General features: G+C 41.9%; 1 protein-coding gene across 1 annotated transcript in view; it reads right to left on the reverse strand.

Moving 5' to 3' along the window:
- Positions 1-7,449, reverse strand: part of LOC103607397 (beta-chimaerin-like) — a gene marked incomplete at its 3' end in the record, with an annotated part of 88,321 nt that extends 80,872 nt beyond the window's left edge. The window contains exons 1-4 of the mRNA XM_008591906.1: positions 7,390-7,449; positions 6,621-6,652; positions 4,328-4,441; positions 2,314-2,599 (exon numbers count right to left, since the gene is read on the reverse strand). Coding sequence (XP_008590128.1) covers positions 2,314-2,599; positions 4,328-4,441; positions 6,621-6,652; positions 7,390-7,449 — 492 coding nt within the window. The remainder of the gene's footprint in view (positions 1-2,313; positions 2,600-4,327; positions 4,442-6,620; positions 6,653-7,389) is intronic.
- Positions 7,450-18,245: the final 10,796 nt, after the last annotated feature.

Here is an 18,245-nt window from a genome sequence, read left to right on the forward strand (position 1 = left end):
AATTGAAATGCTGGTAGGTCTGGATTTGAGAAACATCAGGAAATCTACTTATTTGTCACTCATTAAAACAAGACGCGCCATTACCAAAGCAGACGGGCACCCCAGGCTCTCAGTCGCTTCATTCAAGTTTCCTCCCGCTCTTTGCCACTCACTGCCTCCATGGCAACAGTCCACTGACCTGCCCTTAAGGGAAACAGCATCTCTGGCAAGGCTGAGACTTTTAATAATTCCACTTGTCAATTGAAGTCAGAGAGAAATGGATGGATTTGTACCAAGTTACTTAACAAACCTGCTAACAAAATCAGTGGCCCCCAGCAAGTGACCAGACCCATTGTCCAGAGTGTCCCTTGGGAAAAGCAAACATCACATCATTAGTGTCCAGCGAAATCTGCACCACTGACACCTGTCCATCAAACTCTTCACTGAGTTTAGATTCTGTCCTTCAATATTTACTTTATTTACCTGCTCCAAAAAAGGTAGCAATGTCCTGGATGGCCCATTCAAACTGATTATTGATCTGATTATTAATTTCCTCCAAAATTTATTTTTAATAAATAAATACAAAACTATCAGCAGGAAAGGACATATTTTGTTGCACAATTTTCCTGATAGGAATATCATCCAGACATACCAGTTTCTACTGACCAAGCTTCCTCTTGGGGGAGGACAAGGATCTAGATCTATCAGGTGCAATACCCAGGATCTAAACTCTCATCCCTAACACAGAAGAGACTCTCTTTCTACTCACCTCTTTTCCTTGAAATGTTCTATTGTGGAGCCTACAGTTTGTAACAGATTGCTTTTTTGGTGGCTTTGCTCTCTGATTCAGAAATATAAACACCGCTTCAGAGATTTATTTTACAATTCATCTCCTGATTTGTCATGGCCAGGAAGGTCAGCTTCCAGATATTCTATTCTAAATTACTTTTGAACAGATTTTGCAAACAGACTACGGAATGGCTTTCGTCTGGACCGGAACAAACTCTGAAAACTGGGACTCAAGTCCCCTCTCTCCTTTGTTAAAATGTAAACAATCAGAAACCCCACAATTTCCCAAATCGATTATTTGTAAAAGAACAAACAGGTGCTTTGGAGACACTGGAGTTATAGAAAGAAAATGGCAAATTATTTTTTCATGGGCCAGCTGCTCAACTGATGGGATTCTGGGGAAGGCTCTCCTAGGCTCTGAAGCTCAATTAGCAAATCAATTAAGATCATCCCCTCTCTGCCAACAGGACCACGTTGCCACCCTGTGCCCTCCTCCCCATATCAGGGCTTTCTGGTAAATCCCCATTGCCAATGCTGATGCCAAATCAGTCAACCTGAGGTTTCTGTGCTTTTCACTAACCATGGACAACAGGGGGACCAGGTCCGGTTTAATTAAGGATTAGCAACCAGCAGAAGGAGCAGTGTCGCCGTTCTGCCCTACCGATTTCTATCTGTCCAAGTCCTCCCTTGCCTTAGAAGCTGGGCTCAGCACAGACTCACTGGAAGCTGACTGGCGTGGCTGGCTGTCACCTTCAGTGGAAAACAGACAGGACCAAGCTAAGCAGATGGTCCCTAAAGGGGCACATCCCCAAAATCTGCCAGCAGACTGCGGTGGTAGCTTTCAAATAAACAGCAACTTGCTGGAGAGGAAAATCAGATCTCCCTTGCCACATCCTGCCACAGCTGCCCCAGCCTGCACACTCAGTCACTTGAGTGTTCTAGTCCTCAGAGGGGCAGCACCCTTGGTCTGGGGTGAAGGACAGCCTCCCTTTCTAGGCTTCCCAGACAGCCATGATCACAGCTAAAGCGCCTATATCTGTCAGTATAATCTGTGAGCTAGCTAAGACCATCCTCAAGAAACAGCTGCCCTGTGGGTCATAGACAGTCACCAAATCCTAAGAGAAGCAAACGCAAATACCACACATGTGGCCAGCAGTGGGGAATGAGAGACAGAGCCAGTGATGCCTCCAATGGCAACTGAAAACATGTCTCATCATAATGCCTCATCATACAATTTAGTGCAGTTTTTTTTTTTTTAAGCTTTCAAACTCCAGATAAACTCACAAATGGTTATTTGTTGAAGTCCTGGCTCTGATCATACCAGTTTGTGCAAGTCATTGAACATTTCTGGGCTTCGGTTTCCTCATCTGTAAAACGAGGGGGTTGAACTGGAGGATTTCTAAGGTCCCCTTTTGCACTCAAATTCTGGAGTTCTTTGGGTGGGTGGGTCTCCTCTAACATTCTGGCAAATCACACATATAATTAACTGCCCGTGTATTCAACCTGGACTAAAAATGGAGGCTTCCCATCACACCCGTGGCTCACCTTTTCCACTGCCGTGTGCTCTTCGCTCGTGACGCTCGCTTTTCTCGATTCATGTTTAGACCTGCTCAGTCTTCTGGATACCTTTTCTCTGAGCAGAGTAGCATATCCAATGTGCTCATAGATGGGGTTAGTTGTCATTTTGGAAATGTATTCAGCAGCTTTTGTTTCTATGTACAGCGTTATCAAGCCATCTGTCACCAGATCATGAATCGACTCAAACCTCTTCTCGCCCACAAAGTGTTTCCCATCGTGGAAGAGCCTGTAGTTTAAGGTCTGGTTTCCAAACCTGCCCACGAGAGAATGAGAGATTACAACGTGTTAGGAATAAGAACAGCAAGGGACAATAACAGCATTTTTTGCTGTGCACAGGGCTAAGAACTTGACATATTTTTCCCCATTCAATTATCATAGAAATCCTCCTAGACAGGTACAATTATTACCCCTGTTTAACAGCAGAGGCGGTGATGAGATGGTGATACCTGCCTGAGGTTATACACCTGGAGTGAGGCAGAGGTGGGCTTTAATTCCAGGCACTCACAGAGGGTCATCTGATCCTAGAAATCACTAAGGCCATTGAGTTATCATTCTCATTTGTAAAAGTCAGGGGGCAGTGCCTGATTTACAAATATCTTACTTATAATCTTCCTTAATGGGAACTAGCCACATCCCTCCACACCCTCTCCTGCACCTCACAATTGCCTCAACAAGCGATGCTACCACAACTGGACCTTATGTCCCCTCATCGTTACATCTTTGACCAACACCAGCAGAGGCCCTGCCCCCCCCATGCCTCCCACCGCAGTTAATGCAGCAGAAGGGAAGTGGGGGAGGTGTGCTAAGCTCCCTGCTTGGACCATCATTGCCTGCATCCCAGCAACCTAACCTACAGAGTCCCTCTCTTCAGCACTGGCTCTGCCCTCTGGGCCCTGATCCTTCATCTCATGGCCCCTGCTGGGTTCTCCACTGGGACTGTCATCTCCTGCTGCTGGGGTGTTGGAAGGATAGGAAAATACTTTGCATTCCCAGAGCACTTGGTAGTTTTTGAAATACTTCCTCACAATTATAGCACTTAAGATATGTTTTAGACATATCGTAATGTAGAAAGTGGAGAGGGGGCACTGAGTGCACCTTTGCAGGCTGCCTGGGAAGTGCTGCCGCTGACTTTGTTTCTTCTATGGAGAAAGGCCTTCTCAATTCCAAAGAGTTCATAAATGAACTTTTGGAAGATAATCCGACTCTGAAATTGGATACCTTCCCCAAACCTAACAGGACGGCAGTGAGGCTTAAACAACATAAAATATTTAATTACAGAAAATGCAGTAAAGGCAGTGCCTTTCAGGTACTGTGATTTTCAACACTGTGATTTCATGGTAAAAGGCTTGAGAGAATCCTGCTCCACTGGCTCGCTGGTGTGCAGCATCATGACTGCCATCACGACGGGATCTTTGGGTCAAGGTGACCCCTGAGAGTACCTGGTGAACAAATGCAGGTCCGGCCAGGCACACACTCAGGCATGGGCAGTGAAGCAGCCCTTGCATGAGTGCTGCTGGGAACAGAGGCAGAGACCTCGCTCCCCAACCAGCTCCATGTCTCAGGCTGAAGCGGCTGCAGGAACACTAGCTTTCCAGATAATTCTGCAGTTTACTGTGTGTCCATAAACAGAGCCCCAGTGTCCACGCCTACTGATAACATCTGTGGCCCAGGAAATGTATACAGCCTCTGATGTGCTGCCAGTGCTTTGGAGACAAAGCGAAAATAAAAAGTGAGCAGCAGGGAGGGAGAAATTGTTTATGGGCACCGAGTGTCTGATTGGGATGACGAGAGAGTTCTGGAAGGGGATAGTGGAGGTGGTTGCACAAAATGGAAAAAGTACTTAATGCCACCGAATTATACACTTAAAAATGGTAAAAATGGTAAATTTTATAGTATGTGTATTTTACCAGTTTTTAAAAATGGGAAAAACAAAAGTAAAGCCACCTATAAAGCTGAAAACCGTGAATGAAACGCAGCTCACCTTAGAGCCAACGTGTAGCATCCTGGCTGCCGCTGGCTTTCTCTAAGGATGTAGGCCCCCTCCACACCCCCGAGGAGCTCATCAGCCTGCTCCCGGGAGATGATCCCGTGAAACCTGGGGGGCAAGACAAGACCCCTGACCGTCGTTGCTCTCAACAGAACACATACGAAGTGGGGAGCACAAAGAGCCAGGCCGAAAAGGAGCCCCCGCCTGGATGGAGAGGAGTGTGGCTCTCGCATGTCTGGAAGACCCACCAGCACCCCCCTCTCAGCATGCCCCCAACAGAGAATAGGCATTCAAACAGGCGGACCAAAGCGAGAACATCCAGTCCACCCGGCTTTCTGCTTGTCTTTGTTCTCAAGCAGAAAATGAAAGTCAAAACAAAAAGCCAGGTTATGCCTCCATTTTAAACAAAAGAGCAATTACCAATTTAGTGCTCAGCTCAAACACAGAGAACTATGTATTATCCTGGCTGCAAATGAACCCTTATTGATTAGCAACCTGCTTGCTTCATGTGCAGGGTAGTGGTAATTTTAGAGGCTCATTCTCTGGAAAGAAGAGCTATAATCTACATTCTTTCAGTCCCTTCAACTTGGAGAGCAATAGCTTAGGGATATGTTTGGAAAATGTACCTATTTTTCCTTTTTAAAAGATAACGTTTATCTTCCTTTTCTACCATTCTAAAAGTAACACACATGCGTCTAGAAAACATGGCATATCTGGAGAGTTGCAGGCTCAGCCGATGACCGCTTTGTCCTGGAGATGATGTCTAAGGCCAAGAGAGTGGACAGTAACTTTGGTGAAGAAGAGGGAGGAGGTGGGAGTTGGGTCAGGAACCAGCCCGCTTTCCCTGTTTCCTCCCATCATTGAAGATTTAATCAATGTTTCAGAAGAAGGTGGATGGGCTGGGTTGGGGGATGAGGCCGGTGCCCAGGGACTTCAGGCTCCTGGGACAGGGAAAAACACCTCTTTCTAGGATTACCCAATCTTGGAGCACTTTGGGGAATAAGTCAGAAATTTTCAGGACCAAGAAAAACTTTGACCTTCTTAGAAGGGAGAGAGGGGAAAGGGAAGTCAGCTAGACAAGCTTTGTTTTCTTTCATTTTCCCCAGGAATGCAAAGATTAAGTTAGAGGACAAATGTAGTGGGATAAAATATGTCCATCACAATATTTATTTCCTAATTCCCTCTATCCTTGAAACGTAGACCTTCCAAGCTGAAGCTCTGGTCCTAGGGGACGCGGGTCAGAAGCAGCTGTGGCTTTGTGTTCTGGGCTCTGCACTTAAAAGTCCGAGGCAGTGACAGCTTGGGAGAAAGGGGTATTCTGGTTACCCAAATTTTGGGCTTAACTCTCAAGAGCCAATGGCTGGAGGTCGTGGAGCAGCGCTATCTGACATGAGCGTGAATGTGCTCAGACGTAAGAGTCACTCTCCTGCCCAAAGACAGCCCAGTGTCCCTAGTTCTCATGAGGGTCATTAATCATGAAGATGAAGCTCTGATGGGTAAGGGAATATAAGAAGAAGGTTTTGGATCAGCCAGGAGAGCTGGGAACGTAGACTTGGAACAGACTTTGCCTCCCAATCCCTCCAGGCTGGATGTGGGAAGAAAAGCAATTAGGGCATCTCCTCCCCCTCAGGACTGTTCCACCTGCCCTCTGTAAGGTGTTCTGCACGTCACAGTCTTAGACTGCATTATTTTTATGGTTACACATATTTGCTTTGCAGTAGGTTCTGAGAAAGTAAAACAAAACAAGAATTGCAATTAAGAGGAAAATAGGGGGTGGATAATAATGATGGTATTGCAATTTGGCTAATATATCCAAGTCAAGAGAAATCATTGTTTTAGTTTTATAAGACTGCAAGGAAATGGGATGTCCTTCCTGAGCACTGCATTTACTGAGGGACATGAAAGTCAGGAATGATCTTTGACACCACAACTGTTTATACCGTATTGAGGTGGAAAGTGAAGTAAAAAATGCTAACAGAGAGCCTCAGTTGTGAAAAATGCTGCCTTACATTTAAAATATTTGCCAGGCACTCGGTAGCTGCTTCTGGGGAGAGAAATATGGCACGAGACACCCTCCCTCCCACATTAACAGAAACTGAGTACCTGAGTGTTCTAAAGAAAATTCAATACAAAGGAGCCTGGCTGCATTTATCCTGACTCTTAAACTCTTGCACAATGGACAAGTGATGAAGACCGTATATTAGAGAATTCTTAATTTTTAATATTGAAATGGCACACGAAGTGACTATTTATTAAATTATTAAAAAAAGAAAAGTATAATACATACTCTCTTCCATAATATTTTGGTCTGTTTTCCACCTATATTAAAAAGAAGAAAAATATTAATAATGCATTTGAATTGAAATCGGTTAGATAAAAATGCTATTCAAATAAACAGAGATAGATTCTTGGTAGTAATTTTATTACAGATTTTATTCCCCAAATCAGAGATCCATGAAGATATAGAGCTAATCAAAACATTTCACTCTCTTGAGTAAGAATGTTGGCCACATTTTTCTTATAATTAGGTTCATTCCCCACCCAAACCCAACCATTCAATAAAAGAATTTTCAAAGGAAACAGAGTGATGCTTATTTTAATATTAATGAACTTATGAAGATATTACAAAGCTTCATCCTGAAGGACAAAAGAACTCTTTCTAGCATAAATAAAATATAAGCATTTATTTAAATCTCCATTTAATTGTTTTGTTAATGTATTTATAATAAAAACAAGAAATATACATGGGTTAAAAAGTAAAACAGATTTAATTTGGTCTCTTTCCAAATAAAATCAATATCCTAACATTCTTATTTTTCAATAAATGGCTAATGAGCTGAAATTCATTTGACAGCAGAGTACAGGATATGGATGTCAAGATTTATGACTTGACTAGAAATCACAAACATTTCAGAAAATATTTTTCAATCATACCTTTAGCCTTGGGGTTATCACATCAGATTTTTATCACATATATGATAAACTACTTTCATAAGAACTTTGTTTTCTTATGATGATGGTGTTGAAGTTGGTGAGAAATTAGCATGAAATCTTACGTTCAGCTTTTGTTCTTCTAGGCCAACTCCAACAACACTCGAAATATAGCAGAGCCGCATTAGGTTATGGATTTTTATTGAAGGTTATACGTATGACAACAAGTTTATGTTTATTCATGGAGTAGAATCTGAGCCTGGCAGCTTTTCATTTACGGTCACTTCTGTCTACAGTCAAATGGGCAGTTTTCTCAGCAGGGCTCACAGATGGACATGGTGGTGGGATTTCAAGGTCCTGGGCAGTTTCCTGGCCTACCTCCACCCTCCAAAGGACACAGGGCATATGAGTGGGCAGTAGAGCATGACGGACAGGGGACTCTGAGGGGGAGCCAGGACTCTGAGAACCACACTCACAATTCTGCCGAGGACAAGCCTCGCTGGCATAAAACTAATCATCTAGACACTTCCAAATATGTGTTCACTCTTCTGTGCATTTCACACCTGAAAAGCACTCAACCAAGAGGGGCATTCATAACTCTTAATCTCAAGGTTTGAAGCCTGCTCAGTGTGAAGGAAGATTTAAATAATGTCATTAATAGAAGCACAAAGTGTGTAAAAAGGTACCTTATAATCCAATGTCCTTTCTGTAAGTGACGTGTGCCATTACTCTACATGCTGGCAAGCTTTTTAATATGAGTTGCACATTTTGTCACTTACATCATTCTGTTGGTTTTCAAAGTTCTTTCTTACTTTTATAATATGGTAGATATGTGATTGCAACACCAACGAGCCACAGAAGAACGACGGAACAAGAAAAGCCAAGGGACGTACACAATATAGAATGGCAAAATATCTCTCCATTCTTTGAGAGGCAATATTCAAAAATTTGAAATGATTCCCTATACATAATAGCAATTTTTATTTCCATTGTTTTGGCTGAGCCATAACAAATGTTTGCAAAATCTGGGTGTAGCTTCTAACCCTAGTCCCTTTCTCTATCCTCTTATTTCCCCCAAACAGAAAGGGTAGTTAATCTAATTTCCCAGATAGACAGTAGATAAAGCCTACTAACTCCCGGCATGCAGGTAAATCATTAATAAATGTTGAATTTAATTGACTCATAACAAAACAACAAATAGCTTTCAGTTCCTCAATCAATCATAAAAATACATGGCACACTTATTAGTTCAGGGCTCTGTGCTCTGTCCTCAGGTCATTGCATGTGAAGTCATGACCTTGCAGGTGAAGAGAGAAAGGTATGAGGAACTTGGGAGTTTTCTGCACCTGCAGCAGGAGGGAGACATTTCAGGAGAAATCTAACATAGGCCCCCAAACAGGGAAGCCAACATCTGTGGTGCCTGGAGGTATATCAAATAAGATCATGCCCGGAGGAGAACTTGATCCAATTGAGGGACAAATTTTCTGAATATGAAAAGCCACTAGAAAATAAAACAAGAGCATTGGATTGTGTGGGACAGACTGCACATAGAATAGGGCCATGGTATACGTCCTAAGTATTGCATGAGACATATACTAAAATATTATTCCTTGGTTATGTGAAGTTCAAATTTAACTATGCATTCTAGCTTTCTTTCTTTTTTTCTTTCTTTTTCTTTTCTTCTTCCTTTCTAAATCTGACAACCCCAGCTAGGGGGAGAAAGATGGAAGAGAACAAAGATGGTGTGCTTGGACATCTGACCACTGCTCCTACGGGTCAGGGGCTGTGTTGACAGCAATCTGATTCAGTCTCTCTTCCCTTTGTTGTCTCTGAAGCTCTTGAAGAAAATAGAGCTGACCTTGTTCATGTTCGGAAGAGAGAAATAACGGCTGGGATAAAAAAGAAAACAAAAACAAAAACCCTTTCTTTTTTCTAAACTTTTGCTCACAGTAGTCTAAACACAGTCTCCATCTCTACACTTCACTAAGCTTTAAACCAGTCAAGAGCTTAATTTTTAAGTTAAATGACCCTAGAAAAATCATAGAACATGCACAGTTTGAGTTGGATAATACTGGATCCTCAGGTCTAGACAAAACACAGTTGGCTGGGTGTCAGGGCTCCTAGGGACAAGGGACCTGCCTGGAGAGACTAGTAATATCTATGCTGTGACCCTGCAGGGCCTACAGAAGCCTGACTCATTTGCTCCCCAGGCCTGGCTCCATGTCTGTCACCAACAGGAATCAGGACTCACCCGTGAAATGTGAATTTGTTTTATTAAAGAAGCTGCAGCACTGAATTTCAGTTTCCAATTGTAAGAGATTCTTTTCAGTGAATGTGAATGAGACAGAGGACAGCTGATAAATAAAAATATCTGTGGTACCTTGAGGGATACCAAATAAGATCCTGCCCAGAAGGGAGTTCAATGCAATCGAGGGGTCGAACTCAGAGGTTAGCTCAGAAGTTCTTCTTGCATTCTCATGCAGAATTATGTTTGTTAAAATCAGGCAACTTGGTGAAAAAAATGGAGGACTAATTTAGGTGGTCACACGGATTCAGAAAGCACCAAAAAATGTAATGTATTATCACATGAATGAAGGTTGTCTCCGGAGCTTCCCTGCCACTGTGATTATCGTAGGACAGCAGCTGGATACTACTAACACACGTGAAATCTGCTGTGCCTGCTCTTGGGATTTGGCGCTTCAATTCCAAGAAGCAATATACTACCCTTTTTAAGAAAAAGAAAAAAATTTAATACTAAATGTATCCTCTAATACTGGATCCTTAGCTGATCCACCTGGTTCAGAAAGGAGTGCCTCTCCTTACAGAAGGAGACGACCAAGTCGGAGGTCACTGAGAGAGCAAACACATGCACTAGTGGATTCAGTATGTACCTGTTGTGACTGTGCAGAATGGTGGCTGATTATTTTTAAAAATATAAATGAACACTTTATTCTAAATAAGCATCATCTATAGGAGAATAGTCTCCCAGGGTGGTCAATACATGCCACTCATGTCCCTGCTGATCAGAACACTTTTGGAATTCCTCTTTCGGAACTCCCTTAAGACATACTACACTTTCTCTTGAATATCCTTATGGCTGCATTTCTCAGTGTGGTCTGGTCATTCAAAACAGAAACTTCAAGATGCTTGTTAATAAGATTACAGATTCCTGATCCCCACTTTGGACCAACTGAGCCAGAATTACTGAGGGGGTGGGGATATAATGTGTTATTGAATCAACCCCCCACCCCAGATGTTTTTTAAGCTCATACTAAAGTCAGAATCACTGGTATATAAAAATACATATTTGGTTTTTGAGAATGTGTTTGAGGGTGGATGTTGTTTCAGCAAATAAGCATAAGTTATTCAGAGCCAAGAGCAGTAAATGGGGTGAGTGATCAAACTAGGAAATACATTTGAGACCCAAATGAGACATAATCATAAGATAAAATTTTCACTGTGACTTACTCTGAAGGTATTTTAGAAGAGACATTCCCAACATGCTCTGAGCATTAGAAACTTGGCAGAAATAAAAGCAGAGCTTCCCAAGATGACTGATGGAAAAAGACCATGCTCATGTAATATATGTGTTAAAACAAAATCTATTCCATGACTTCATAGTCACACCTTAAATATAATTAAATTGCCGGCACTGTGACTACTGAAGACGGTTTTGGTCCTGTCTCATCCTGTCCACACACTGTGTCCCATGTATGTGAAGCCAAGGGAGAGGACGGCTTCCGGCCTACTGGCCCCTTCACGCCATGTTCCTCCTCTGTGCCAATCTAACCCAATTACCTGCAGTTCCATAAGTGCACTCCCTCCAATATGCCCACCATTTTTTATATATTCTTATTTTAAGGTACTTAATCCTCTTTCGAAAGGAGCAGATCACATGACGGTTGAAAGGGTGGGTTCTGGACTCAGACCACCTAGCTTTGAGGCCAATCTGTGTGACCTTAAGCAAGTTACTGTTTCTCTGTTCCTCAGTTTCCTCATCTTTAAAATGGAAATGAAAATAAAAGTACCTGCCTCATTGGGCTGTTGTAATGCTTAGACATGTAAACATGTGTAATGTGCACACAGAGCTGTTCAATGAATAGAGTTGTTTTTACTGGTACCCAGAGAAGTCCTCCTCTGTATAAAAGGAAGAATTAGGCCCATTCTCTGCTGTGTTCTTGCTCCCTTTCACATCTCCATTAGAAAACTTATCTCACTGTATTTTAAATATTTACTTGCTGGTTTCTTCTCTAACTACTCTGTGAGTTTTTTATTTTTATTTTTCCTTTTTGTCTTTTTTCGTGTCCGGCAAGGATCGCAACCCTCAGTGTCACGCCCGTACCGGACCAGGACCGGCAACGGGATCGCAACCCTCGGTGTCGCGCCCGCACCTCGCTCAGCCAGTGAGCGGGAACCGGTCTGTATGTGGGATCCGAACCCTCGGCGGGAGCACTGCCGCACTCCCAAGCGGCACACTGTAGCAGTGCGCCACTGGGCCGGCCCTCTGTGAGTTTTTTGAAGTGGTGATTTTCTACTCATCATCACTGTATCCCAGGATTTCTCCTGATGTCTGGCACAGAGTAAATGCAGGCACCCCTGTTATTTGTATCTAATCCGTTCCTTAAAAATACATTGGGCAGCAAAGTTTCAAATGATGAAAGCCTATAGTCTATTACTTTAGATGGAAAAAAATAATAATTCATTTCTAGAGCATCCAAAAATATCAATTTTTCAAACATTACAAAAATGTCCCTAAATAACTGTGAATCTAATAAGAATTTTTGTGTAACATAAAACATTTAAAAACCAATTATCTAATGTTTAACACTTAATGAAATAGTGAGTAGGTATGTTTGTGTGCAGTCTACAACCGAATAGAATAGGAATCTCCTTCTACTTTGAGCATGTACTATAAAAAAATAAACAATGAAATAATTTTGCCAAAGATTTGAAAGTTACTATGTAATTGTACCTGAGTTGATGGTACTAACAGGTGCCTGGCCTAAACAAATTCCAAAGGGCTAACCCCTAAGGAAAACGGTAGGGCAATTACAGGTGTAATGTGCAATATGTTTAAGCAGGGGCAGATCAGGAGAACACTGAGGTATGAGAGAAGCCCACCCCCCATCTTTGGGAACCTTGCTACTCAAGGTGTGATGTGGGAAACACCAGTATCGGTGCAACCTTGGAGCTTGCTAGAAATGCAGAATCTGCATTTCAAAGGGGAGTCATATACACATCGAAGTCTGAGAAGCTGTCATGCATGTGAGAACTTGTTATAGCAGGTTTCTAATTGGGAAAGAATTTTGGCTAAAAGTTTTAGCAAGTCATTATAACAAATATGCAGATAGTGAGTGTTCAGAGAACAGAGGGTGCCTGTACTCCAGAAATGTTCGTAGAATGAGACAAAGAACATGGATGTAGATCTTGCCAGTCAATCCAGTTACTACGTGACTCTGAGTAGGTTATTAAAGTTTGCACGTCATTTTCCCCAATTTTCAATAAAACTGGACTTATAAAAATGTGCTATTTTAACAAGGCTCTTCCAAAGATTAGATGAGATGCTGCATGTAAAAAACTGCAAGACTTGGAACATGGTGGAAATAGTTCAACATTTATTAAGTGGCTACTGTGCCAGGAACTGTCCTGAGGTTTTCACGTGTATGATCTCACGTAAGTCTGCAAACAACACTATGATGCTATTATTTTACAGAGAGGCATGAAATGACCAGCCTCAGCTCACAGAGCTCATAAGTGGCTGCGCCTGGACTGGGACACACCTATAACTTCTGTGCCTCAGTTTCTCCACTAGATCCAATCCACGTGGGTGCCTTTGCCGGCTCGTAAAATTCTACAGTTCGGCTAAATATTAGATTATTTGAATGATTTTTCTTTGCCGGGACTGAACACCTTAAATTTTTCTTGGAATGAACTGAATTCCGTCAATGAATTAGCAAATGAGAACTTTGGATAAATTTGCCTAGATAAAGTGATATTTTGGGTCCTTCAAATATTTCCTTGTGATTCAGAATTATAGTATTCCCAAACTACCTGATTTATTTTCCAATTTATTGTTCTAATTTTAAAGAAGCATTCTCAGCATTTTGCAAAGCTTGAAAGAACTGCAGGGTGACAGCTGCATAGTGAGAGACAGGAAGCATAATCCTTAAATGAGTTTGCTTTATAGTCAGATTACCATTGCCTAGATAAACACAAGTTCTTTTATATTCAACACAAAAACATTCAAAGAATATTGTGAGTCCTCTGTAAACAAGGTTTCCAATTATTGAAAAAACAAAGCTTTTATAATCCTTCAGCAGCTGGTATATGTTAAGTTTTTACTTAATAGAAATAATTAAAAAACCAAATTTAGCAACCTCCTACACAGGGCAGCTAGACTGCTGGATTTTCTGAGATATGGATCAAGTAGGGGAGAAAAAGGCTTTTGATGGGGGGATTTGTACTGGGGATATCGGGGCAATTCATCCACAGAAAATAAATATAGATAATTCCTTTTTAATTGGAAATCAAAGATCGCTATTGAAAGGGAGAGAAAGAAAATGCAAGTACTGAAATTTATACTCTCGTAGTCAAAGTGCATAGTATGGAATGAAAATTGAGCAAACTTTAAAATCTTCTGTTTCTTTTAATCTAGAATCGAAGGTCATATTTTTCCTTATGGTATCACTTTAATGCTTCTGGAATTTTGACAGGGCACTGATGAGGTGAATTCCTTCCTGTCTTGATTAGAATCTATTATAAAAATCTACAGCTCAGTCTTCCTGTAATAAACTGCCTTAAAAGGTTACCAGTGGCTTTGCTAACTTCTTTAAGTGCACACTAGTTGGGCACTTTAGTAACCTGATCTAGACATCCCGTTAACATCAAGAGGCACACAAATATGTCAGGTTAGGTGTGTGCAGAAGCAAAGCAGTTCCCAATCATTTGGTTTTTTTATGCCTTCACTTTTTTTTTTCTTTCCAGAATGTTCCAGGAATTATGATTTTAAAAGCAGCGATAACATTAGAGCAAATAAAAAGAAAGACTGTTCTTTAGCCCACTAATTCTCAATTGGGAGGGAAGGTAATTTTGCCCCCTAGAAGATAGTTTTGATTGTCGTGGCTGGGGTGGGTAGGGGAGGGGGCTACTGGCATCTAGTGGGCAGAGCCCAGTGATGTTGATAAACATCCTGCAATGCACAGGACAACCCCCTGCAACAAAGAATTATCCCACCCAAAATGTCAACAGTACCGAGGTTGAGAAACTCTGCTTCAAATTGAAAGAAATTTGAATTCTTGAGTATTTCCAAGGAAGGTTATTTTAAAAAAAAATTTAACCATAATGAAATAAGCAACAATACTTTAAAAACAAAATAAAATGAAGTAAAAAAAAAAGGTAACAGGAAATATTTGGTTTCAATAATACTGTTAATTTATAATATATTTAAAATTTAAGATAATATGGTACCGGTGCAATACCTCCAACTACTCAAGGAAGTAGATTAAATGAATACAAAATGGAACAGATTACAATATCAATAAGATTGATAAGGGAACACCCTCCCTTCTTGGAAAAAAATTTAAACAATGTAAACTATAAAAAATATTAAAGAAAAAAATTTAGGTTATTTCTTGGGAGTAGTCAGCCACCAGTGAACTAATGTTTAAATACTCTTCTGCTCTGGGACTGCACACCTTACGGCACACTGCTTTGAAACTTTGCCCTGATCACTGGGTTGGAAATGAGACTTCTACCACTCACAGCGTCCCCAGGTCACAGAAGACACTTCAGAATCAAGCAGCTGAAGCACTGTCTGAATGGCTGTCTAGGAATGGACCTCAAGGACGTCCTGATTTCCAAGGTTTCATTATATAAGCTGTATTCACTATAAAAAATAAGCATCATAAGAGAGGAAGTTGAATTGCCCAAATTACTTCTGTTTAGATTTGAAAAGTAATGGAAGGGCAACTACACCCAGACACACACTCATGCAAATACCCACACCTCCCACACTCAGCCCTTTGTTCCTGGTTCTGACTTCTCTGGTTCAGACCTACTGACTCTGACCCAGAACTCCCTAAGCTCAGGTCTATGAGGAGCAGGGGAGAAACCAACACATCACTAATGCCTTCAGGGTGTGTGCTTCAGGTCTCCCAGAAGCCAGTCACATAGCAACTGTCCTTCCCATTTTGCACATGGGAAGAGGAGGGCCCGTAAGGTTACATTACTTGAAGATCACACAGAGGCATAGAGCTGAGATCCAAGGTCTGAATGACACCAAAGCCCATAATCTTCTCCGACACCAAGAAGAAGGGAAATTGTCCAAGGACAACAGAGAGTACAGGAGGATCTATTCATCACATCTGATGGCTCAGCCTCCCTACTCCTCGTCCCCGTGAATGGGATCACCCAAGCCATCACCCACCCGGTGTCCAAGCTACAGACTGTCATCCTTCTTCCCAACCCCACTTGCAATCTGTCACTAAATCTTGTTCATTGTATGTAATTCCTTAAACATTCTTGAAATGGTCTTTTTCTCCCCATGTCTACCATACTATCTATTCACCTAGACCATTGAAATCATCTTTTTACTGGTCTCCCTGCCCATACCTTTATCGCCCTCCAATCTATTTTTCACACTGGGGTCAGAAAATGCAAATCTCATCACACTGCTCTCTGCTCAGAAGTCTTCACTGGTCCCCCACTGCCACACAGTCAAACCTATACAACTCAGTGGGACCTTCCCAGACTGCCCTACCTAAAACCAGCACCTCCTCTCCCTGGCATATCTCATCCCTCTTTTCTAGCTTTTTTTCCCCCAGGACTTTTATCAGCATCTGAGATACTATATATTTTACTTGTATTATGACAGTTCATTTTATGTGTCACTTTGACTGGGCCACCGATGCCCAGATATCTGATTAAATATTATTTCTGGTTGTATCTGTGAGGGTGTTCTGGAAGAGATTAGCATTTGAATCAGCAGACTGAGTAAAGTAGATGGTCCTTTCCAGTGAGGGTGGGCATCACCCAGTCCGTTGAGAGCCTAAATAGAACAAAATGGCAGAGGAAGGTGGGATTTGTGTTCCCTCTGGCTGACAGCTTGAGCAGGGGTATTTATCTTCTCCTGACCTTGGTGCTCCTGGTTCTCAGGCCTTCCAACCTGGACTGGAATCAACATCATTGGCTCTCTGGCTCCCACGCCTTCAACCTGGCTTTCCTTCATCTCCAGCTTGCAGATGGCAGATCATGGGACTTAGCCTCCATAACCCCATGAGCCAAAGCCTTATAATAAATCTCTTTACATATATATATTATATATGTGTATCTCCTATTGATTCTGTTTCTCTGGATAACCCTGACTAATATGTGTTGTTTGTCACCAATCTCTTCTATTCAAATGGAAACTACACAAAGGCAGGGATTTTTGTGTTTTGCTTACTGCTGTATCTCCAGAGTCTAGAACAGTGCTGGCACTTCGTAGATGCTTAGTACATCTTTCGTGAATGAATACATGAATGGCATACAGAATCTTCCTAGGATAGCCCTTGTTCTGTCCAGAATATGTCCTTGCTGACACTCGAGCCCTTGTCCCTCCACATCCGCATTCCCCAGTTCTTTGTGTTCCTACTATATAACTCCTTGTAGTTACTGAAACACACACCGATCAGTCATACATTTAGGCCATTCTCTGGTCAGGTTGTGTCCTCTGCCTGGAATTCTAATACTTGTTCTCCAGTTCCTCTATGCCTTAACGTGGCAAAATCTCACTGATTTAAAAAATAAGAATTGAAACGCTGTTATCTTGGGGAAGTCCTTCCTGGCTGCCACAAGCTGGCTAAGGTATTGTTTCCTATCCTCCCTCTGAATTTAGGGCATGACAATCTTCCTGGGGTTGGGATTGTTGGCCTTTATGAGCCCTAGAGGAAATCTCCTCAGGGAAGGGCTCCTGTTTTTCCATCTCTATTGCTCCAGCACCTGACAGCATATCTTTCACAGAGCTCCGCTTCATGGAAATAACAGATTGATTGAAAGACAGTTTACTTAATGCTCCTAGATCCCTTTGTGGAGCTCACTAAAATTTCAAAGGGAGTCTGCAGGGAAGGTTGGCAGTAATGGAAGTTCACGCCTTGACGCTTTATGCTTCTAAGCCACAGGACTAAACTTGCTCCCCTCCCGGCTTTCTGAATCTCCAGAGTGAAGACTGAAGACCACAGAGAACAACCATGACTTGGAGCCAGTGATTCTGCTAGTCAGGGTCCCACATTCCCTAGACAAGGGGTGAACGTGTCAACCAACGTAGGCCACTCAGACGCTCTGTTCCTGGAATTTGGAACTTGAGTAGGAACCACTAAAGGAACTTGTTAGAGTTTTCTCACATGCATGGCACAGCCTGACAACAATAACAAAAATAATCATTAATAGTTATTCAGAACTTACTAGGTGCCAGGCATTGCTCTAAATTCTTTCTTTATATATATATATATATATATATATATATAAAATCACATTCACTCCTCACAATCACCCAAGAGATAAGAAGTATTATACCCATTTCTCAAGGGTATATTGAGGCACAGAGAAGCATTGTAAAGGCAGGCTGGCCTACCCATCACCTTCTATTGCCCTGATATACATCAGTCCTTCTTCACATCCTCCCCAAAGCCCTTTGATCAGCTTTTCTTTCCACTCAGGGAATTTCCTCATATCCTTCCAATCACTCTGGAAGGACTTTTTTTTTTTTTTTTTTTTTTCTAAATGTAGCCAGAATTGGCTTTTTGTTGCTCATAACAGAATCCTATGTGATATTCCCATTAAATCTAAATCTCCAGGGCTGGAGCCAGTGGGTCTGTAAGGTCTGCCAAACTCCCCAGTGATTCTGATACAGAACTGGGAACTATGACTTTGGACAGCAGTTTCAAACCCTGAGTGAATGAACATCTTCCTAGAAGCTTGGGACACCTTTCCAGAACCTCTGTGT

The sequence above is a fragment of the Galeopterus variegatus genome, unplaced genomic scaffold, assembly GCF_000696425.1.
Source record: "Galeopterus variegatus unplaced genomic scaffold, G_variegatus-3.0.2 Scaffold7391, whole genome shotgun sequence".
NCBI lineage: Eukaryota > Metazoa > Chordata > Mammalia > Dermoptera > Cynocephalidae > Galeopterus > Galeopterus variegatus.